The sequence below is a fragment of the Somniosus microcephalus genome, chromosome 17 (genome assembly GCF_052327205.1).
Source record: "Somniosus microcephalus isolate GS21.2 chromosome 17, FLI_Smic_1.0, whole genome shotgun sequence".
Lineage (NCBI taxonomy): Eukaryota > Metazoa > Chordata > Chondrichthyes > Squaliformes > Somniosidae > Somniosus > Somniosus microcephalus.
Window position 1 is genome coordinate 85437761 of NC_141003.1, and position 24570 is coordinate 85462330.

The 24570-nt window shown below is 48.0% G+C and overlaps 1 protein-coding gene across 1 annotated transcript in view; it reads left to right on the forward strand.

The window, feature by feature from the left end:
* The window catches only part of camk1da (calcium/calmodulin-dependent protein kinase 1Da), a 694020-nt gene that overhangs the window by 540306 nt on the left and 129144 nt on the right, over window positions 1-24570 (forward strand). The window contains exon 6 of the mRNA XM_086010788.1: window positions 19274-19349. Within this exon, the coding sequence (XP_085866914.1) occupies window positions 19274-19349 (76 nt within the window). The remainder of the gene's footprint in view (window positions 1-19273; window positions 19350-24570) is intronic.

The window sequence follows — 24570 nt, forward strand, 5'->3', positions numbered from 1 at the left end:
GTTCATTGGCACGGATTGAGCCATCAAGTCACCACAGTGTAGCACAGAGAGCTTCGCGTTTCCCCTTGTGCACCTAACAACTATGGGCCGAATTTCCATCACAATTATTTGAGCGCAAGGAAGTAAGCTGGGATCGATTATACTCTGTCACCATTTCAACAGATGAGTAATATTCAGGTTTATATTTGAAGAAATGTTCTTTATGGTAGTTGCAAGGGGATGAAAGACAGGTTTAAGATCTGCAAATAATCAGTGGGTTAATGCAAAGCAACTGTGCTAAGTCCGATTTAACTTTTACTCTGTTGAGAATCCTTACTGTGGCGAATACTCCAAATGGCGCGAAGAGTAAAAATGCAGGAGGTGGTTTCTCTTAGTTTATCATAATCCTCCCGTAATTGAGACTTGAGGGGTGACAAACCAAGCAAGAAAATAGACCCAAACCAGGCCTTAGATCAAATTGGGATAATTGTTCTGAAGGTATTTAATCGGCATAGCTGGGCAAGGCTAAGGCAGTACCGTGGGATTTTGTAATTCAACGGTAAGGTGCATCGGCATTTATAGAGTCTGGCTGCTAAAGTGATTAATTCAAAGTAATGAGGCTTCAGTGGACCCCCTAACCTCATCCTAGCTGAAGTCCTGAAGCAACAAACTTTAAGAACATATAAGATAGCAGGCAACAGGAAAACTCCATTTAGCCCACCAAGCCCCTTCCCTGCACAGTCTATCCTATTGTGGGCACAACTCCACCGACTTATTCTCCTAAAGGGAAAGGCAATCAAGCGAAATGTCAGAATCTCCACACATCCCCATATCTCCAGCAGTCAACCTCGGAGGGTTGCCCTCCACAGATGGCATCACCCCCCCCCCCCCGACCCCTGCTCCCCCCTCTCAGCTTCAACAGCACAGGAACCGTGGTATGTTTCATCATTTTAGTCATTACTTATCCCTGTAACTGTTAAAAGTTCAAGATTACAACAGAAAGCGTTGGAAAAACTCAGCAGGCCAGGCAACATCCGTGGAGAGAGAAACAGAGTCAACGCTTCAGATCGAAGGCCCTTCGTCAGAACTGAGAAAAAAGCAGGAAATGAAACGGATTAAAAAGCAAGATATTGTCTGGTTTAGATCAGTTTTACACATCATAAATTCTGAATGTTGGAATCAACAGATACTATTCTCTGTGAGCAGGTTGGTTATAGAGATGGCGTTCTCCGAGTGAGATTACTTGCATGCTATTTTAACGGGACTATAAGCAGCAGTATGTAGTGGTGCAGTGGATAAACCTCACTCTGTCACCAGATGTGCTTTCAGCTCAAATATTTGAGGTATCTTCATGAGTTCCCAGTACTCGCGATTCTCGAAGGCAGTCCTGACGCAGCATCCAAGTCAGCGCTGAAATGGAGCCAAGGTGCTCAGAGATTGCTCCTGCGGCTCTGCTTTGGCGCGATATCAAGACTCCTGCTTGAACGCCGCATCAACATTACCTCTGAGAATTGTGAATGTTAACACTGAGTACCATATGGTAATAGTTTGCGTTGCAGCAGAATATCGGAACAGAGGCAACTCAACATCACTGCAGTTCTTCATCTTCATCAAGTCCCTGTATTGTGTCAATCAGAAATATCAATGGACAGGTAGGAAAGGTTAGGTATATTTTTGGTACAACGTGATCTTTAATCTGTCATTCAAAAAAAATTGAGATGGTATCTCCTGTTGTTATAGTTGCTCAGGTACATCCCCTCCCATGCAGACCTGCCATTTTGGATTTTTGCTCATGGCTTGAGCTGCTCCAGTGATAGGTTTTGTTTTGTGAAAAGAGTGACCTGCTCGCTTTTTGGAATGGCTCTCTATCAGAGATAGTGCCCCAGACTGGCATCAGACCAGCCTGGAGATGTCCAGGCTGGGAAGCTTTAGTACCAGCTGGGTACTGCTGATCCATTGCTGCTCTTTTCAAGTTGACTCTCGTGGAAAATGCACTTTTTTGGACATCACATTGATCCTGCTTTGGAGAAAGGTTCCCAGACCCGTCAGTTTAATGGTCGGACATGGCTGAAACTTCTCCGATTCTTTTTTAAAAATTCATTCACGGGATGTGGGCGTCGCTGGCAAGGCCAGCATTTATTGCCCATCCCTAATTGCCCTTGAGAAGGTGGTGGTGAGCTGCGTTCTTGAACCGCTGCAGTCCGTGTGGTGAAGGTGCTCCCACAGTGCTGTTAGGGAGGCAGTTCCAGGATTTTGACCCAGCGACGATGAAGGATCAATGATATACTTCCAAGTCAGGATGGTGTGTGACTTGGTTGGGAATTTGGAGGTGATGGTGTTCCCATGTGCCTGTTGACCTTGTCCTTCTAGGTGGTAGAGGTATTGGGTTTGGGAGGTGCTGCCGAAGAAGCCTTGGTGAGTTGCTGCAGTGCATCTTGTAGATGGTACACACTGCAGACATGGTGCGCCGGTGGTGGAGGGAGTGAATGGTTAAGGTGGTGGATGGGGTGCCAATCAAGCGGGCTGCTTTGCCCTGGTTGGTGTTGAGCTTCTTGAGTGTTGTTGGAGCTGCACTCATCCAGGCAAGTGGAGAGTATTCCATCACACTCCTTACTTGTGCCTTGTAGATGGTGGAAAGGCTTTGGGGAGTCAGGAGGTGAGACACTCGCCACAGAATACCCAGCTTCTGACCTGCTCTTGTAGCCACAGTATTTATGTGGCTGGTCCAGTTAAGTTTCTGGTCAATGGTGACCACCAGGATGTTGATGGTGGGGGACTTGGCGATGGCGATTCAGGGTTCGCTAAAGACCAATAGCTGCATGAGAATCTCTGAAGCATTTCTGTTTTTACTTTCTTGAGTTGCTTTCAACAAGTGTTGCTTGTAAGCAGTTTCAGTTGTGTTTCCGTGAAGCAGTGTAATTTTGGCCCATCGAGATTTGAACGTTAATACAAAAGCAAAACACTGCGGAAGCTGGAAATCTGGAATAAAAACAGAAAATGCTGGAAATACTCAGCAGGTCAGGCAGCATCTGTGGAGGGAGAAACTGTTGTGTATGTACCTTTAAGAGAGAACTGCTTTTATACTGTAGTACCGGCAGTGACCACACCTGTATATAAAGCCGTAGCAGGCTTCTGTACTTTCAGTTCCAGCATACCCTCTGTTCAGTAAACACCTGTTATTGCCGTTCTCCTGCAGTCCGTGTGTTATTGATACGCGGACACTACAGTGGCGACGAGCAGGTTCAAACTCACCTGCAGTACTGCATCACCTCACGGGGATCCATCCCTGAAAAGAAGCTTCTTGGAGGTAGAAGCCAGAGCAACGGGCGTCGACCGTGGGCAACCGCCCAGTGATCCATCGGAGTTCAGAGAATCGCAGGGGAAGCTGTGGAGAGCTGGGCTTGGTTCTCCAGTCAAGGTGTCCCAGCAAATCGGGCTGGTAGCAGGCAGTGCGCTGACCCTTCCCGGACTGCGGCGGGCTAGAGCTCGATCGAGCGGCTCTGCAAGGGGGCTGAGCAGCGTCGTCGGGAAGAAAAACAGAGAGAGAGGGTGGAGCGCACAGGGCGCGGCCGGTGCTCAAGAGTCGGGCAGCGTTAAAGAAAATAAAAAAGGGGAAGGAAAAGAGACGCACAGTGGACAGCGTCGAAGAAGAATAAAACGAAGAAAATTAATTAACAAAAGAGAGACGCGCAGAAAGCCGCGGGGCGCCGCCATTACTAGTTAGAACGCTAGGAGCAGCATTCGCAGCAGGGGGAAGAAGGAAAAGCACAGTTCGTACAAACGTTTAAGAAGGCAATAAAGGCTATGTACAATGACAACATTCCGCTGCAGCACAAGGTGGACAATTTCCTGTTCGCCTACCGGAATGCGACACATGCAGTCACCAACCAAGCTCCAGCCATGATGTTCTTTAACCGAAGGTTAAGATGTCGCCTGGATTTGCTCAAACCAAACATAAGACGAAATGTTGAGAATAAGCAATTCCAGCACATCAATGAGAAGCCAACCAGGAGCTTCAAGATAGGGCAACCAGTCTTGGCCCGCGACTACCGAACAGAAAAATGGCAGCCAGGAACGATATGCACATGGCAGGGACCACTAATGTACACAGTGGACGTTGGAGAGAGCATCATGAGACGCCATGCTGACCAGATTCTAGAGTCACAGGAACAAGTCAAACCCATACCACGAGCATGCGCACCTGGTGATGAACCCGAAGTACAGATTGTGTCTACCTCAGAATCAGTGGTATTGGAAGCTGACGAACCAACCAATGACAATGAGCCAGAATCGACTCCGCCGCAAGAACAGGATACTCGAGAAAGGCGCTATCCAGACAGGATCAGGAAGCCTCCTCAAAGACTGAATTTATAAATGATTACTTTCAGCTGATGTATATAGTACAAAGAAAATTGTAATTGTAATTAGTTATTATTTGATTTGATTTGATTTTGTTTATCTAAAAGGGGAGGAATTGTTGTGTATGTACCTTTAAGAGAGAACTGCTTTTATACTGTAGTACCGGCAGTGACCACACCTGTATATAAAGCCGCAGCAGGCTTCTGTACTTTCAGTTCCAGCATACCCTCTGTTCAGTAAACACCTGTTATTACCGTTCTCCTGCAGTCCGTGTGTTATTGATACGCGGACACTACAGAAACAGAGTTAACATTCTGATGAAAGGTCATCGACCTGAAACGTTAACTTTGTTTCTCTCTCCTACAGATGCTGCCTGAAGGTTTGAACGTTGATGTCTTTGTGGTTAGTTCTATCGCCGCCAGGTTCAATATTTTGGAAATGATATAACAAGCACAACTTTCACTTGAGTACATTTAAAGCTGCTTCATCATAAACTCTTAGGGGGAAAAATTCAGTCTCGCCCCGTTTGGGGCGCCGCTATCGGCCGTGCGCAAAGTTTAGCGCCTGGCGCTAATTATCGCCTCCGACAGCAAACTTGGCTTTTATCGCCCCTGGAGGTGATTGGAGCGCTAAATCAGGCGCTTCACACCTGTCTTAAGGCGCAAAGGCCGAGGAGCGAGGCGCTACCTCAGAGCGCTGGCGAAGCAAGGAAGGGCCAATCAAAATAAACCTGCAAAGTGCTGCTCAGTACCCAAAACTCCTTCACACAGCGTTGAATCTCTCCAGAAGTCTCTCTCTCTCAGAATGCGTGGTGCAAAAATGTCACCGACAAAAAAAGGCAGGACGCGGTCGCCTTTAAATAGCGCTCCCCCAGTCCCTTTCTGACTGCAAAACGCTCCCCTCAACCTGTCGTTGCTAGCGGCAGGCGGTAAGGCAGGGGGCGCCACTCAATATCCGGTCCGGGGCGCTACCGGGGCGTTGCGCACTCAACTGATGTCACGATCTGCCGGCGCAGGAGATCGTGGCGATGGTGTTTAGCACCGCCGCAAAATGTCTAGTTAATTTCGCGAGCGGCGCAAACATCGCCGTGCCCGGGCGCTAGTTGCTTTGCGCCCCATTAGCGCCCTCTTAAGGCGCTAACGGGAGGCGCAAACAACTGAATTTTTCCCCCTTGACATTTACTTTGCAGAAACATCCTCCGCTGTATTACCTCTAAAGATGACCTCATTGCACCTCCAAATTTGATAATCGGAGCGAAAGAGTTTTTAAAACGTTTAATCATACTTTTTTCTGTATGATGCTGCAACATGTACTGCGCAAATATAGAGAGCATGCGAAGCATGTTAGTCAATGTTACTTCACAGTCGCAAGCCCAGCCCTGCAGTAACTTTGCTTTTAAAGTAGTAACTAATGATGAATAAATGACATTGTAGAGAACAAAATCCACACGAATGACAAAGGCAGAGACAGTCTCTGTCACATATAATTAGCAGGGAGGATAACTGAATGACTAATTGGTGACTGTCAGTGGGGAATGAGAAAAATGTAATTAATGGACGGATTGGCACTGAGCCCATGCCTCGCATTGGAAACCCTTATCTCAGACACTGAAAGCAAAGAAGCTCAACTAGACAGCGACCATGAGTATACCTTTCTCCATTTGGTAGTTTCAGCAAAAAAAAGTCGGCACAATCATAAAAGGAAATAAAAGGCAGCTGCGATTTTTTTTAACAGTGGTTTTGTTTGTCAGACAGAGAGCCGAACCGCTTCCAAGCATTGAGCTTTGTTAGCATCAGTGCTTTGCCTCCTGGGGCAGCGACATGACCCTGTGGGGGTACGTTCCGCACCTCCAGACACTTGCACGCACTTCATTTACGCCACTGAGCTGGCTCTGATGCCTTATAATTTAAATGGGAGTAAGAGCTTAATTTGTCCGAGGAAGTGTTATCCTAGTGGATCTGGTTATAGGGCTGCATTGCTGTGGCCCAGGAGTGTATCAGGAGCCTACTTTCTCAGATTAAAAAAAAATTCATTCATGAGGTGTGGGCGTCGCTGGCAAGACCAGCATTTATTGCCCATCCCTAATTGCCCCTTGAGAAGGTGGTGGTGAGCCACCTTCTTGAACCGCTGCAGTCCCTGTGGTGTGTGGTAACAGTTTGATACTGTGGTAAACCACTGCTAACTCTGTACCTGTCTGTGTGGTAAACCACTGTTAACTCTGTACAGGTCCGGGCATGTCTCCGCCCCTGGCTCCACCCCTAAGCCCGGGTATAAAGGTGACTCACCACCCTTCCCCCGCGAGCTCTTAGGATGGATCCACTAGCAGAGACATGCTCCAGTTCTTAGTCAATAAAAGCCTACTTCGTATAAGTTCAACTCGTAGTCTTTGGTGTTGTTGATAGTGCATCAATTTTATTGACTAAATTTTCGACATGGAGCAAATCTTGAAGCCGGAACGTTTAGACCTGGATCCTCAAGCAGCAGATGCAGCCAATAACTTTGAACACTGGCTGAGCTGTTTCGAAGCCTTCCTGGAGGCCTCCAGCACTACCGTCGCTACAGATGACGCGAAACGGCTTGTCTTGAACTCACGGGTGAGCCACAGAGTCTACTCGATCATCCGAGACGCCACAACTTACGCGGCCGCCATCGCGACGCTAAAGGAACAATACGTGAGGCCTGTTAACGAGGTCTACGCCAGACACCTCCTGGCTACCCGAAAACAGCGCCCCGGGGAATCGGGCGCCGAATATTTACTGGCACTGAGAGTCCTCGGCTGGGCCTGTAATTGCAAAGCGGTGACGGCCAAGGAATGCACGGATGACCTGATCCGAGATGCCTACGTAGCCGGCATCAGGTCCAACTATACACGGCAGAGGCTGCTGGAACAGAGGGGGCTCGACCTGCAGAAGACGGTGGCCCTCGCTTACTCGTTAGACATGGCCCTCCAGAACATGGACGCCTACCCCCCTGACCGGATGGCCACGTGGATGTCACGGGAGCAGCCATCTTGGGACCCGGTAAGGCCACAAGCCGCCAGCGGCCCAACTACAGCTGCAATGACCAGAGGCCAGAAATGCTACTTCTGCGGCCAGGCCAAGCACCCCAGACAGCAATGCCCAGCAAAGGACGCGACCTGCTCCAAATGCGGCAAGAAAGGCCACTACGCGAGAGTGTGCAGGGCGAAATCGACCCCCAATTCCAGCAGTGCCGCGTGTGAACCGTACAGGCTGCCATTTTGGACCCCACCAACCACGTGCGAGCCGTGCGGGCTGCCATTTTGGGCACCACCAGCCGCGGGGGAGCCGCCATCTTGGACACCATTTCGGGACCAGGCCCCCGGCGCAGGCGAATACTACAGTGACCCACCGACCTCGACGATGGCCTCCATCACCCTGGATCAATCTAGGCCCCATCAACTAGCCAGGTCCATGATGAACGTAAAGGTAAATGGCCATGCCACAAATTGCCTTTTCGACTGCGGAAGCACGGAGAGCTTCATCCACCCCGACACGGTGCGACGCTACTCCCTATCGGTTATGCCCACACGCCACCAGGTCTTTATGGCCTCAAAGTCCCATACGGTGGACGTCGGCGGCTACTGTGTAGCGACTCTGACAGTGAACGGCGTGGAGTACAGAGATTTTAAATTCCTCGTCCTGCCACAGCTCTGCGCTCCCGTACTGCTAGGATTAGACTTCCAGTGCCATCTGGAGAGCGTCACGATGGCATATGGCGGGCCCCTGCCCCCACTTACAGTCTGCAGCCGGCAGAATTTAAACACGGCGCCGCGCAAAGTATGCAGCCTGTCCACCCTGAAGGTCAAACCCCCCCCGTTGTTCGCTAACCTCGCCAAAGACTGCAAGCCAATTGCTGCTAAAAGCAGGCGGTACAGTGCCGGGGATAGGAGCTTTATTAAATCAGAAGTAGAAAGACTCCTGAGGGAAGGGATTATTGAGGGCAGCACCAGCCCATGGCGAGCCCAAGTGGTGGTAGTGAAGACCGGCGAAAAACAGCGCCTGGTTATTGATTACAGCCAGACGATCAATCGATTCACGCAATTAGACGCATAACCACTTCCCCGCATATCTGACATGGTCAACCAGATAGCACAATACCGGGTATTCTCGACGATTGATCTGAAGTCGGCATACCACCAGCTCCCCATCAGGCCTGAGGACCGCCAGTACACGGCCTTCGAGGCTGACGGTCGCCTCTACCACTTCCTCCGAGTCCCCTTCGGCGTCACCAATGGGGTCTCGGTCTTCCAAAGGGAGATGGACCGGATGGTTGACCAGAACGCGCTGCTGGCCACCTTCCCCTATCTAGACAACGTCACCATCTGCGGCCATGACCGGCATGACCACGACGCCAACCTAGAAAAATTCCTCCGTACGGCCCAACGGCTGAATCTGACATACAACAGAGAAAAATGTATGTTCCGCACCACGCGCCTCGCTATTCTTGGCTGCGTGGTGGAAAACGGAGTCATCGGCCCCGACCCCGACCGAATGCGCCCCCTCCTGGAACTACCCCTCCCCCACTGCCTAAAAGCCCTGAAGAGATGCCTAGGGTTCTTCTCTTACTACGCCCAGTGGGTGCCCAACTATGCGGACAAAGCCCGGCCCCTCATCAAGTCAACCTCCTTCCCCCTGACGGCAGAGGCCCGTGCGGCCTTCACCCTCATAAAAGAGGACATTGCGAAGGCCACAATGCACGCAGTGGATGAGTCCATCCCTTTCCAAGTGGAGAGCGATGCATCCGACTTCGCCCTAGCCGCAACCCTTAACCAGGCGGGGAGACCCGTGGCCTTCTTTTCACGGACCCTCCAGGGCCCCGAAATTCGACACTCCTCAGTCGAGAAGGAGGCCCAGGCGATAGTGGAGGCTGTACAGCACTGGAGGCATTACCTGGCCGGTAAACGTTTCACCCTGCTCACTGACCAACGGTCAGTAGCATTTATGTTTAACAACAGACAAAGGGGGAAAATCAAAAATGATAAGATATTGCAGTGGAGGATCGAGGTATCCACCTACAACTACGATATCTTATACCGGCCCGGGAAACTTAATGAGCCCCCAGACGCCCTATCCCGTGGGACATGTGCCAACGCACAAGTCGATAGGCTACGGACCCTCCACAATGATCTCTGCCACCCGGGGGTCACCAGGTTCTTCCATTTTATTAAAGCTCGCAACCTGCCTTACTCCATCGAGGAGGTCAGGACCATGACCAGGAACTGCCAGGTCTGCGCCAAATGCAAACCGCATTTTTATAGGCCAGACAGGGCACACCTGATTAAAGCCACCCGCCCCTTCGAACGTCTCAGCGTCGATTTCAAGGGGTCCCTTCTCTCCTCTGACCGCAACACGTACTTCCTCAATATTATTGACGAGTACTCCCGTTTCCCCTTCGCCATCCCCTGCCCGGACATGACCAGCGCCACAGTCATCAGGTGCCTCAACGACCTGTTCGCCATATTTGGCTTCCCCAATTACATCCACAGCGACAGGGGCTCGTCGTTCATGAGCGACGAGCTGCGCCAGTACCTGCTCGAGAAGGGCATAGCCACGAGCAGGACTACCAGCTACAACCCCCGGGGTAACAGACAGGTAGAGAGGGAGAACGCAACGGTGTGGAAGACCGCCATGCTCGCCCTAAAATCCAAGGGCCTCCCAATCTCCCGCTGGCAAGATGTCCTCCCCGATGCGCTCCACTCCATACGATCACTGCTCTGTACTGCCACAAACGCCACCCGTCACGAGAAGATGTTCGTCTTCCCCAGGAAATCCACCTCGGGGACATCACTACCGCCATGGCTGACGTCTCCGGGACCCGTCCTGCTCAGGAAACACGTGAGGAGCCATAAGACGGACCCCCTGGTCGAAAAGGTTCACCTCCTCCACGCCAACCCACAGTACGCCTACGTGGCGTATCCTGACGGGCGGGAGGACACAGTCTCAATTCGAGACCTCGCACCCTCAGGTACCACCCGAAGCACCATCGATCACCATCCACTACCTCCACCCACCACCACTACCCACGACGCACCACCGGGGTGTCTACCACGAACTGACGACATGCCGGTGCCATCCCTACCCCGAGAGGACGACACGCCAGTGCTCCGTCCCACGCAAGAAGCGGCCGCGGGCAAAGAACCGCCGCAACCAGCACCACGAAGATCATTACGGCAGACAAGACCCCCGGAGAGACTTTCGTATACGAACTTTTGAAACACTTCACCCCGCCGGACTCTTTTTTAAACGAGGGGTGAATGTGGTAAACCACTGCTAACTCTGTACATGTCTGTGTGGTAAACCACTGTTAACTCTGTACAGGTCCGGGCATGCCTCCGCCCCTGGCTCCACCCCTAAGCCCGGGTATAAAGGTGACTCACCACCCTTCCCCCGGGAGCTCTTAGGATGGATCCACTAGCAGAGGCATGCTCCAGTTCTTAGTCAATAAAAGCCTACTTCGTATAAGTTCAACTCGTAGTCTTTGGTGTTGTTGATAGTGCATCAGATACAATAGACCATTTCAAGGGCAGTTAAGAGTCAACCACATTGCTGTGGGTCTGGAGTCACATATAGGCCAGACCGGGTAAGGACGGCAGATTTCCTTCCCTAAAGGACATTAGTGAACCAGATGGGTTTTTACGACACTCATAGTCACCGTTACTGATACTAGCTTTTTATTCCAGATTTTTTAAATTAACTACATTTAAATTCCCAGCTGCCGTGGTGGGCATTTGATCTCAAGTCTCATGGATCATTAGTTCAGACCTCTAGGATTACTAGTCCAATAACATAACCACTATGCTACCGTTCCCGATAGAGCAAGTTGTGCATCACAAGAAGTAATTGTTCTTGCTGTATTGAAGTCCAGGCTCCTCGCAACATCTGCTACTGTGACTCATTCTTTCCCAGCATCTCAAAACTCCCCCATTCTTCCCTTTGCCTACAATCTATAAGTTTGCATAACCCAGGCTTGTCTTTACCTAACCATGTTCCTTGATTTACTTCATCCTCGCTCCCCTTTCACCCTTGGTGAGTCCTGCACCGTGGACCATAGCTCTCTCACCAGGGTTTCTCAAAGAACACGTATAATTTGCATCTACCTAAAGGATGAAGTGCCGCACAGTTAATCTTTAATTATATTTTACAATGGCTTGTCGGTGAGATGTAAAGCGGCCTGCATGTTTATGTACAACTTCCCTCAGGTGGTGTTCGGTTTGAGAAGGACAAGTGCTCACCTGTGCTTCTCTCCCACTGCCTTCCCAGGACCACCTCTCCCTTAAAAATATTCAACGCTGCCAAATTCTTATCAGTTAGAAAATCACACATGGTCATATTTTGTTTCTGTCAAATGTATTGTGTGCACTTTCTATGGGCAGGTGTAGCTCAGCCTGCAGCTCCGTCACGCAGCTGTGCTCTCCCTATTCTCGCTGTGAGACCTGCTCCAAAGCCCTTGGAATGTTCACATTAATGATGCTTATTAACAGGAAATGAAACAGATGCAGGAAAAAGTGCAACAAGTTCGGAATGTAGCCAGAATGTGCCAAGCGGTTTCTCTGCATCGGTTTATCACAACTGTCAGGAGGAACCCATCCTAATTATCTCCATCTTTGACTCCTGTGAAGTGGATTGGGATGTTCCCACGTTAGATGTGCTATATCAACAGCAACAACAACAACAACTTGTATTTATATAGCACCTTTAACGTAGTAAAATGTACCAAGGCGCTGCACAGGAGTATTTTAAGACAAAAAAATTTGACACTGAGCCACATAAGGATAAATTAGGGCAGGTGATCAAAAGCTTGGTCAAAGGGGTAGGTTTTAAGGAGCGTCTTAAAGGAGGAAATAGAGGTAGCGAGGCGGAGAGGTTTAGGCAGGGAATTCCAGAGCTTAGGGCCCCGGCAGCTGAAGGCACGGCCACCAATGGTTGAGCGATTATAATCAGGGATGCTCAAGAGGGCAGAATTAGCGGAGCGCAGATATCAGTGCAAGTTGTTGTTGTATTTAGTCGCTAGTGTCAGCTGTAGCTCAGTGGGTCGCACGCTCGCCTCTGAGTCAGATAGGTTGTGGGTTCAAGTCCCACTCCAAGAGACTTGAGTACAAAAATCTAGGTTGACACTCCAGTGCAGTGCTGAGGGAGTGATGTTGATTGAGGACCCGTCTGCCCTCTCAGGTGGTAATAAAAGATCCCACGGCACTATTTCGATGAAGAGCAGGGGAGTTCTCCCCGGTGTCCTGGGGCCAATATTTATCCCTCAATCAACATCACTAAAACAGATTATCTGGTCATTTTCACATTGCTGTTTGTGGGAGCTTGCTGTGCACAAATTGGCTGCTGCATTTCCAACATTACAACAGTGACTACACTTCGAAAAGTGCTTCATTGGCTGAAAAGTGCTTTGGGACGTCTGGTGGTTGTGAAAGGTGCTGTAGAAATGCAAGTCTTTCTTTATAGTTTCAGATTACCCTAAATGTTGTTCAAAATCTCACTATTTCAAAGCATTTTCTTAGAAAGACAATCACTTACGATAATGTAATTCTGCATATACTAGAATGGTGCATCTCTGAAAACCCTGCAGAATGTGCCATTATTCAGTCAGATGTTCACTTTCTGCTGTCTTATCAGCTGTCCCTACCTTTCAGCCAATGGTAAAAATCTCATTTTTACCTCCCCCCTTCCCACTGTCCAGGGCTCCAAACACTCCTTCCAGGTGAAACAGCGATTTACTTGTACTTCTTGCAATTTAGTATACTGTATTCGCTGCTCACGATGCGGTCTCCTCTACATTGGGGAGACCAAACGCAGATTGGGTGACCGCTTTGCGGAACACCTCCGTTCAGCCCGCAAGCGTGGCCCCGAGCTTCTGGCCGCTGGACACTTTAATTCTCCGCTCCACTCCCACTCTGATCTCTTCATCCTCGGCCTCTTACACTGTTCCAATGAAGCTCGAGGAACAGCACCTTGTCTTTCGATTAGGCGCTTTACAGCCTTCTGGACTCAACATTGAATTCAACAATTTCAGATCATAACCTCTGCACCATCATTTTTTTTCTTTCTCTCACATGGCAGCTGTCGATCATTCTGCCATCGCCATTTACACTCCATCTTTTGTTTCTTAACTTGTCCCATTACCATCTCCTTTTGCCTTGCACCATCATCCCTTTTGTCATTTAATCTCTCCTGCCTTCCACCCTATCACAGACCTCCCCTTTTGTTCTTTCCTCCCCTCCCCCCTCTCCCGGCCCCAACACTTCATTAAAACCTGTTCTATCTCCAGCTTTTTCCAGTTCTGATGAGGAGTCATTGACCTGAAACGTTAACTCTGTTTCTCTCTCCACAGACGCTGCCTGACCTGCTGAGTATTTCCAGCATTTTCTGTTTTTATTTCAGATTTCCAGCATCCGCAGTATTTTGCTTTTGTAAAAATCTCATTGCTGTTTATTGTCATTGTTGTTCACAAATTGGCTGCTGAATTTGCCGACACTTCAGAAGCATTTCACTGGCGGTGAAGCTTTGGGAAGTTATAGAAACATAGAAACATCGAAGATAGGAGCAGGAGTAGGCCATTCGGCCCCTCGAGCCTGCTCCACCATTCAATGCGATCATGGCTGATCATCCAAATTCAGTACCCTGTCCCTGCCTTCTCCCCATATCCCTTGATCCCTTTAGCCTTAAGAAATATATCTAACTCCTTCTTGAATATATTTAATGAATTGGCCTCAACTGCCTTCTGTGGTAGAGAATTCCACAGGTTCACCACTCTCTGGGTGAAGAAATTCCTCCTCATCTCTGTCCTAAATGGCTTACCCCTTATCCTTAGACTGTGACCACTGGTTCTGGACTCCCTGGCCATCAGGAACATCCTTCTTGCATCTAGTCTGTCTAGTCCTGTCAGAATTTTATAAGTTTCAATGAGATCCCCTCTCATTCTTCTAAACTCCAGCGAATATAAGCCCAATCGACCCAATCTCTCCTCATACGTCATTCCTGCCATCCCAGGTATCAGTCTGGTGAATCTTCGCTGCACTCCCTCCATGGCAAGAACATCCTTCCTCAGATAAGGCGACTAAAACTGCACACAATACTCAAGGTGTGGTCTCACCAAGGCCCTGTACAACTGCAGCAAGACATCCTTGCTCCTGTACTCAAATCCTCTCGCTATGAAGGCCAACATACCATTTGCCTTCTTAACCGCCTGCTGCACCTGCATGCTTACCTTCAGTGACTGGTGCACAAGGACACCCAGGTCTCGTTGCACTTCCCCTTCTCCCAATCTAATGAGGCTATGAGGTTATGAAAGGTGCTCTGTAAATGCAGTTTCTTTCCTCCTTTCTTTCTTTCCTTCTTTCGTTCCTTCTTTCTTCACGATGGTTACAATCAAATGATTAAAATTCTAAAAACTGCTATTTTTCTTGTCTGTGATTACATTGTGAATTTATTTTGACTACAACCAATATAAAATGGAACTATTCCAGTTTTCAGTATTCTAAAGATAGATTTAAATTATTTTTTCCATTTTAAGCATTAATCTGGAAGGAACCATTCTCCATTAGACGGGTAGAACCACTCCATTGGTGATTTGCTTGGCTTGCTTCCCCATCTAGATTTTAAAAATAGTTTTCATAACCAATTCTCTCACAAGGAGTGAAAACCAAGTGTAGTCTTCAGGTGAAGTGGGGTTAGAGGGCGGGGATAACTCGACAAGGCGTGCAGACTGAAATCAGCCCCCAATTTAAAGTCATACATTGTAGTCTTATGGGCTGTCAGCTGTTGCTCAGTGGGCAGCACTCTCGCCTCTGAGGCAGAAGGTTGTGGATTCAAGTCCCACTCTAGGGACTTGAGCACAAAAATCTATGCTGACACTCCAGTGCAGTGCTGAGAGAGTGCTGCACTGTCGGAGGTGCTGTCTTTTGGATGAGATGTTAAACAGAGGCCCCGTCTGCTCTCTCAGGTGGATGTCAAAGATCCCATGGCCACTATTTCGAAGACAAGCAGGGGAGTTATCCCCCAGTGTCCTGGCCAATATTTACCCCTCAATCACCATCACTGAAACAAATTATCTGGTCACTATCAGATTGCTGTTTGTGTGCAAATTGGCTGCTGCATTTCCCACATTACAACAGTGACTGCACTTCAAAAAATACTTCATTGGCTGTAAAGCACTTTGGGATGTCTGGTGGTTGTGAAAGGCGCTATAGAAATGCAAGCCTTTTATTATATTTAGATGATAAGTTCCTAAGTCCACATTTATAATAGAGACTGTCTTTGTAAACTTATACTGTGGTTACACTGTCCCATTACTAGTGGTACTATAGCAAGGGCAGAATCTCAGCATGTCAACTATACATAGCCGGTTTCCATTTATAATGTGGATATAGGAATTTGTAATGGGAAAAGTGCACAGGAAAGTGCACTGAATAGAGATATATATCAGAATTATGCCCTAATATATGCTGCTTTTTAAAAATCAAATCTCTATTAAAAAGATGGCATCTAACTAACTACACAATAATATTTATTACAACATTGAAGTTCACTCTCAAACAGAAAAGATGAAGTTAAAGAGAGATTGTGAGAAAGTGATCAGTGTGTTAAATCAGCAACCGATGAGATAAAATAAACATTCAGCGAAGTCCAAAGTACCCATTTCCACACATGTACTTTGACCAGAGCCAGTGCTGTCTCTATCTCTCTCTCATCTCTGATACTGGTGTGTCTGGAATTGTCAGAACAATTGTGAATTCTCTACCCCAGAGGGCTGTGGATGCTCAGCTGTTGAGTATTTTCAAGACAGAGATCGATAGATTTTTGGACACTAAGGAACTCCAGGGACATGGGGATAGTGCGGGAAAGTGGAGATGAGGTCGATGATCAGCCATGATCTTATTGAATGGCGGAGTAGGCTCGAGTGGCCGACCCCTGCTCCTATTCCTTATGTTCTTATGTCAGGAGATCGGCCACAATGAGTCACGATTTGGCTAAGGGCAAGGTTGTTTGTGCAACTCCGTATTCCTTCTCAAAAATACATTTTTCTCTGAGAGCATTAAGCTAGTCTAAAGTTACCGTTCACGGGCTGTGCACCGTAGTCTTTCACCAACAGCACTGAAGCCTGATTGTTGGGACAGGTCCTATTTCACAGCCAGCCTCTCAGAATGGAACTCGACAGCCACTCATTACAGTGAAGCTGAGAGCAGTGTGGCCCACGATGGGCCACTATCATGCTTTTAATGACTATTCTCCTATGACCAAGTAACTGGAGTTCATTTAAATGATGAAAAGAGCAATTAACATTAAAACAAAGTTCATTTTTGATGGTTGCATTGTCTAATGATGATTCCTGCAAATAGCATGGATCCATATCGTTTGTACTTGATGATACAAGTAGAATATTATAAAGCTCAGAGGTAGTAAATTAGCTAATAATATTGTATGAAACGATGGGCCAGAAAGTAAGTTACAAATGTGAGAAGTGGGATGAAATCTTGGACAGATGCGCGATATGTTTTAGATTTTATTTTTAAACGACCAGAGCAATGTTTCCTTCTGTGATATTTAGGACTTCTCTCCTGTAAACCGACTAGCGAATTTATTGTTGATGTAATTATACAGGAATAGTAACACTGGGAAATGTTTTGATGGACCCAGATTTTCCTCTTTAGCGAGAATCCCACTTGAGCAGCGGTGGGACGAGATTTGCCTCATTCGTGGCACTGGCGCTGACCCTGGGGGAGTTTCTGGGATCGGCCATATTTGTAAGTTTTCGGCAGGATTCTGAGCACCCAGCAGGCCTTCCCAAGTTCAGGATTAGTGCCACGCAGCGCCAATGTTTTGTTCTACTTTTCGCTCACTCGCACACGGGCATACACACAATCACACAACATAGGGGCATAGGAACACCCCGGTGTCCTGGCCCCAGTAGTTATCCCTCAATCAACATAAACAAAAACAGATTATCTGCTCATTTATCACATTGCTGTTTGTGGGAGCTTGCTGTGCGCAAATTGGTTGCCGCGTTTCCCACATTACAACAGTGACTCCACTTCAAAAATACTTCATTGGCTGTAAAGCGCTTTGAGACGTCCGGTGGTCGTGAAAGGCGCTATAGAAATGCAAGTCTTTCTTTCTTTCTCAAGCCTGTTCCACCATTCAGTTAGACCATGGCTGATCTGTAACTCAATTACATTTACTGGTCTTTGTTCCATATCCCTTGAAACCCTTACCTAACAAAAATCTATCAGTCTTAGACAAGCAGCACACACTCTCTGTTCCCTGTTGTCACTGATTCAATCTTCTTGAATGACACACACATTTCATGGAGATGATTACATCACAAGTAATAGGAACACAATCGTTTTACAAATGAATTTGCAGAAACAGTAGAAAAATAGAAAAAATAACACTTAACCTTTCATCCATAACAGGGCTGTTCGCATCCATTTCCTCTGCTTAACAGTCTGTCAGTTCATCTCCTTGTGATGGAGCTGTGTTATTTGCTTTGTTGTTCAGTTGCCCTTATGTGCCAGGTACAAAACTGTGCTGTTATAACAATGTCCTCAAGTTCATTGAAGACAGTTGACTGAAACAGGTGTGGTGAAGCTGTCATGCCACTAGCGCCCAAACTGCACTATATTTGAGTATCTACAGCAGCAACAACTTGTATTTATATAGCGCCTTTAATGTAGTAAAACGTCCCAAGGCGCTTCACAGGAGCGATTATCAAACAAAATTTGACACCGAGCCACATAAGGAGATATTAGGGCAGATGACCAAAAGCTTGATCAAAGAGGTAGGGTTTAAGGAGCGTCTTAAAGGAGGAGAGAGAGGTGGAGAGGTTTAGGGAGGGAATTCCAGAGCTTAGGGCCCAGGTAGCTGAAGGCACGGCCACCAATGGTGGAGCGATTAAAATCAGGGATGCTCAAGAGCGCAGATATCTCGGGGGGGGGTTGTGGGGCTGGAGGAGATCACAGAGATAGGGAGGGGCGAGGCCATGGAGGGATTTGAAAACAAGGATGTTGAAAATTGTTCCCTTTAAGAACAAAGACATCTTTTAGATTAAAAACATGAAGGAGGAAAAATTGAGTCACGTCCCCTTTGGGGCGCTAACTTCGCCGGGGCGCTACTTTTAGCACCCCCTCGGCCGAAATTCATCAGTAGTACCCCAAGAGGGAATATCGCGCCATGGTACTGCAGGCCTTCCTCCCCTTATTAAAGGGGAGGGACCTTGCCTAGCACAACTCGGGGCCCAGCTGGGCCACCAGGGATCGGACTGCCGGCAAAAGAGCCGGAGACAGCAATGGGGGCAGGTGCTGGCAGGCGGCCAGCAGCAAAAATGGCCGCCCGGCACCTCGCCTTTAATTAGCGCCGCCCTGGCCGCAGGTAGGCCCCCCTGAGCCCGTCGGACATAGCATCCGGCGGTAAGGCAGGGGGCACTACCGAAGATCGTGGCCGGGGCACTGCACATGGCGATGACGACATCGCCGGCGGCGCAGCGCCGCGGGGCGCCAACGGTTACCGCCGTCGCTAACCTCCCGCTGAATTTCGCGGGAGGCGTTGCCGACACCGCGCCTGGGCGCTAGTTGCTTTGTGCCTAAGAGGGCGTGAATGGGAGGTGCAAAGCAACCGAATTTTTCCCCCCCGAAGTGAACATTCAATAGTTTACAATTTTAGATTCAATGATTGCATTGAGTGTCAAAAAATTTCTGATTCCCAGCAACACCTTTTGAATGAAAACAACCATGTTTCAGCTGTTGATGAAGCCTACGTGTAATGTCTTTGACGGCAGACATTCTCCTCTGAAACTCTTTCCACTGATTTAATGGCTTTGTGGTATCGAGGAGTGATAATTGGCAATTATTGACCTTTGCTGTCTTTCCTTTTTTTGCCCCCATTGCTGTTCATTCTCGTTGTTTTCTTCACAGCTCCCGAGGTGTTGGCCCAGAAGCCCTACAGCAAGGCTGTTGACTGCTGGTCCATTGGAGTCATTTCTTATATTCTGTGAGTATACATTCTCTTACAGGAGTGTAATGGAGGTGAACAGTCACACTGGCCTGTAGTGCCTTGTGATGTGGTCAGTGCTGGAGATAGACTGTGACAGGTGATATAAAAGCACAGGTATATTACTCGTGTCAGTCGTGGCTCAGTGGGTAGCACTCTCGCCTCTGAGTCAGAAGGTTGTGGGTTCAAGTTCACACTTGAGCACAAAAAATCCAGACTGACACTCCAGGGCAGTGCTGAGGGAGTGCCGCACTGTCGGAGGGGCAGTACTGAGGGAGTGCCGCACTGTCGGAGGGGCAGTGCTGAGGGAGTGCTGCACTGTCGGAGGGGCAGTACTGAGGGAGCGCCGCACTGTCGGAGGGGCAGTACTGAGGGAGTGCTGCACTGTCGGAGGGGCAGTACTGAGGGAGCGCCGCACTGTCGGAGGGGCAGTACTGAGGGAGTGCTGCACTGTCGGAGGGGCAGTACTGAGGGAGTGCCACACTATCGGAGGGGCAGTACTGAGGGAGCGCCGCACTGTCGGAGGGGCAGTACTGAGGGAGCGCCGCACTGTCGGAGGGCCAGTACCGAGGGAGTGCTGCACTGTCGGAGGGGCAGTACTGAGGGAGTGCCGCACTGTCGGAGGGGCAGTACTGAGGGAGTGCCGCACTGTCAGAGGGGCAGTACTGAGGGAGCGCCGCACTGTCGGAGGGGCAGTACTGAGGGAGTGCCGCACTGTTGGAGGGGCAGTACTGAGGGAGTGCCGCACTGTCGGAGGTGCCGTCTTTCAGATGCGATGTTAAACCGAGGCCTTGTCTGCTCTCTCAGGTGGATGTAAAAGATCCTATGGCTCTATTTCGAAGAGACGTAGATGATGGGATAGAAAGCCACATATCCAAATTTGCCAATGATACAAAGATAGGCAGCATTGTAAGCAGTGTAGATGAAAGTGTAAAATTACAAAGGGATATTGAGAGATTAAGTGAATGGGCAAAACTCTGGCAAATGGATTTAATGTAACCAAATGTGAGGTCATCCACTTTGGACCTAAAAAGGATCGAACAGGGGACTTTCTAAATGGTGAAAGGATAAAAACAGTGGAGGTCCAGAGAGACTCGGAGGGTCCAGGTACATCGATCATTAAAATATCATGAACAGGTACAGAAAATAATCAAAAAGGCTAATGGAATGCTGGCCTTTATATCTAGAGGACTAGAATACAAGGGGGTAGAAGTTATGCTGCAGCTGTACAAAACCCTGGTTAGACCACACCTGGAGCACTGGGAGCAGTTCTGGGCACCACACCTTAGGAAGGATATATTGGCCTTGGAGGGAGTGCAGCGTAGGTTTACCAGAATGACTTGAAGGGTTAAGTTACGAGGAGCGATTACACAAACTAGGGTTGTATTCCCTAGAATTTAGAAGGTTAAGGGGTGATCTGATTGAAGTTTTTAGGATATTAAGGGGAACAGATAGGGTAGACAGAGAGAAACTATTTCCGCTGGTTGGGGATTCTAGGACTAGGGGGCAGAGTCTAAAAATTAGAGCCAGACCTTTCAGGAGTGAAATTCGGAAACACTTCTACACACAAAGGGTGGTAGAAGTTTGGAACTCTCTTCTGCAAATGGCAATTGATGCTAGATCAATTGATAATTTTAAATCTGAGATTGATAGATTTTTGTTAACCAAATGTATTAAGGGCTATGGGCCAAAGGCGGATAGATGGAGTTAGATCACAGATCAGCCATCATCTCATCGAATGGCGGAACAGGCTCGAGGGGCTGAATGGCCTCCTCCTGTTCCTGTGTTCCTATATTCCTATGTTGTCCCCAGTGTCCTGGGGCCAATATTTATCCCTCAATCAACATCACAAACAGATTATCAGGTCATTATCACTTTGCCATTTGTGGGAGCTTGCTGTGCGCAAATTGGCTGCCGCGTTTCCTACATTACAACAGTGACCACACTTCAAAAAGGTACTTCATTGGCTGTGAAGCGCTTTGGGACGTCTGGTGGTCGGGAAAGGCGCTATAGAAATGCAAGTCTTTTTTTTTCTTTTTAAGTTTCACAAGAGCTGCTGGTTTCTGAAGTTAGTGCTTCCGAACCATTAGTTATTTGGCATTTTCATGGCTTCTTCATCAGACAAAAATATTCTCGTCCAAACACCATGTTACTGACAGAAAACCATTATTGCTTTGAGTCTGTACCACACAATCACAGATAATCCTAAATTAAACAACAAGGCTATTTTGGAAGATAAATAGTTTCCGGCTTGTATTGCTATGATAATACAATAAAAGAAAGACTGGCATTTATATAGCGCCTTCTCAGGACGTCCCAACACGCTGTAGCTTTACAGCCAATTTTTGAAGCGTAGTCATTGTTGTAATGTAGGAAACGTGGCAGCCAATTTGCGCACAGCAAGCTCCCACAAACAGCAACGTGATAATGACCAGGGAATCAGTTTTAGTGAAACTGATTGAGCGATAAATATTGGCCCAAGCCACTGAGGATAACCCCCCTGCTCTTCAAAATAGTGCCCTGGGATCTCATACATCCACCTGAGAGAGCAGACGGAGCCTCAGTTTCAAGTCTCATCCGAAAAACAGCACCTCCGACAGTGTAGCACTCCCTCAGCACTGCACTGGAGCGTCAGCTTAGATTTTTGTGCTCAAGTCTCTGGAGTGGGACTTGAACCCACAACTTTCTGGCCCAGAGGCAAGAGTGCTGCCCACTGAGCCACATCTGACATGATATGAAGCTATGAACACTATACTTAGACTGTACAAAACTTTGAATGTTGTGTCTAGTTTTGCTCCCCAAACCTTGTGGGGTTATTGAGGTCCTGCAGAGGAGAGTGACTATCATGATATCCAGTCTTGGGGCTCTTACCTTATCCAGATTGGCTCAAGGAGTTGGGACTATTTACATTAGAGATAAGTAGGCTTCGAGGGGTTATGACTGCGGTTTTTATAAATGATGAAGGGATTAGAGACTGCCTAGCTGGATAGGTTATTTGGGATGGATGGGGATGGGATGGGGAAGTGCCAGGCATGAGTTTAAAATATGTAGGCAAAGTAGTCAGACATTAGAAAGTGTTTCTTTTCACAGGGAGTCATCACCCTGTGGGCTAGTAATCCAGAGGCCTGGAATAATGATCCGGAGACATGAGTTCAAATCCCACCACTGGCAGCTGGGAATTTAAATTCAGTTAATTAACTAAATCTGGAATAAAAAAGCTAGTACAGGAAACTTCCTTTTATCCGGCAGGGACGGGACCGACGTGGTGCCGGTTCATCGAAAATTCCGGATAACCGAACGCTATAGTAAAAGATACGGAGCTGAGAGCTCCGTATAAAGCAACAAACCCTGTTGGCTTCAGAACAATCGGCACAAGTTGCAAGCGTCTCTGTAGCTTAGCAACAGCTGCAGCTACACCCTTGCACAGCAACAAATGGAGTAAAAAAAGTAATAAAAGTTACCTGAACCTACTCCTGAATTTTGCCGGTTAACCGACATTTCCAGTTATTTAGGGGCCGGTTAATCGAAAGTTTCCTGTATCAGTAATGGTGACCATGAAACTATCGGATTGTTGTAAAAGCCCATCTGGTTCACTAATGTCCTTTAGGGAAGGAAATCTGCCGTCCTTACCCGGTCTGGCCTATATGTGACTCCAGACCCACAGCAACGCGGTTGGTTCTTAACTGCCCCTCTGAAATGGCCGAGCAAGTCACTCAGTTGTACCAGACCGCTACAAAGAAGTATACTAAGATCACACGGACTGCAACGGTTCAAGAAGGTGGCTCACCACCACCTTCTCAAGGGGCAATTAGGGATGGGCAACAAATGCTGGCCTCGCCGGCGACGCCCACACCCCGTGAATGAATAAAAAAAAGAACAGAATACTAAAGTGTGTGGTGTGTTCGAATTCCCTGCTGTCCACCAAAAGGGCAACTCTGTTATTGTGAACGACCTTCTCCTGTAATGGAGGGTGAAAGAGAACAGGACATCAGTTGTTTGTTAACAGCTGGGCAGTGCGTCTTCTTTTGAAAGGTTCCCTCTTCCCAACAGCTTCAGAAGGGGGCTGAAGTGAGGAGGTATGTTCATAATCATAATCATAATCATAATCAGCTTTATTGTCATTGTTAGTGCACAAGTGCAGTACAACGAAATGTAGGCTTGCGGCTCCCGAGAGTGTACATTTAGATTAAGACATTTAAACATTCAACATTCATTTGGCTTGTAATACATTAACATAAACATAATAAAGTGCATTGGCAGATGTGCAGGCTTTGGAGTTTATTTGTGGAGTTCAATAGGATGACAGCCCTGGGAAAGAAGCTGTTCCTAAATCTGGTCGTTCGGGTGCGAATGCATCTGTAGCGTCTCCCAGATGACAGGAGGGCGAACAGACTGTGGCTGGGGTGGGTAGGGTCTTTGATGATGGTCCGTGACCTCCGTAAACAGCGTTTCTGATAGATGTTCTCTATGGTCGGTAGCCGGGTGCCGGTAATGTGTTGGGCAGTTTTGACTACCCGCTGCAGGGCTTTCCGGTCATAGGAGCTACAGCTGCCATACCATACTGTGATACAGTTTGTCAGGATGCTCTCTATTGTGCAGTGGTAAAAGTTAGAGAGGATCAGAGGTGACAGGTTACATCCCTTCAGCCTCCTTAGGAAATATAGGCGCTGCTGGGCCTTCTTCACCAAAGAGGAGGCATTGAGGGACCAGGAGAGGTCTTCCGTGATGTGGACTCCGAGGAACTTAAAGCTGTCCACCCTTTCCACCATAGCCCCATGGATGTGGATGGGGGTGTGACTTCCGCCTTTAGACTTCCTGAAGTCCACAATGATTTCCTTGGTTTTCTTGATGTTAAGGGCCAGGTTGTTATCGGTGCACCACTTCACGAGATGCATGTGCATCACTACAAGATCTATGATCCGGTTAGATCGTCCATCACCTAAATGAAGGGTGGAACGGGCTGGAAAGATTGAATGGCCTCTTCCTGTTCCTAAGAGGGAGAATTAATCTTGATGTTGACATGTCTGATGACGGCAGATTGTGTGACATTTGACCCCTATATCAAAGTGGGGCTCAAAACAGAGGGTGGCACTGACATTTAAATACACTTTGCATTGAGTGCAGGGAAGGTTTACAGGTTATAGGTACCTTGCCTTTGCGTTTCTGATGAAGTTACTAAATTTCTTGAAACATTGTAGAGGAGTCCTGGATATCTTCTCTT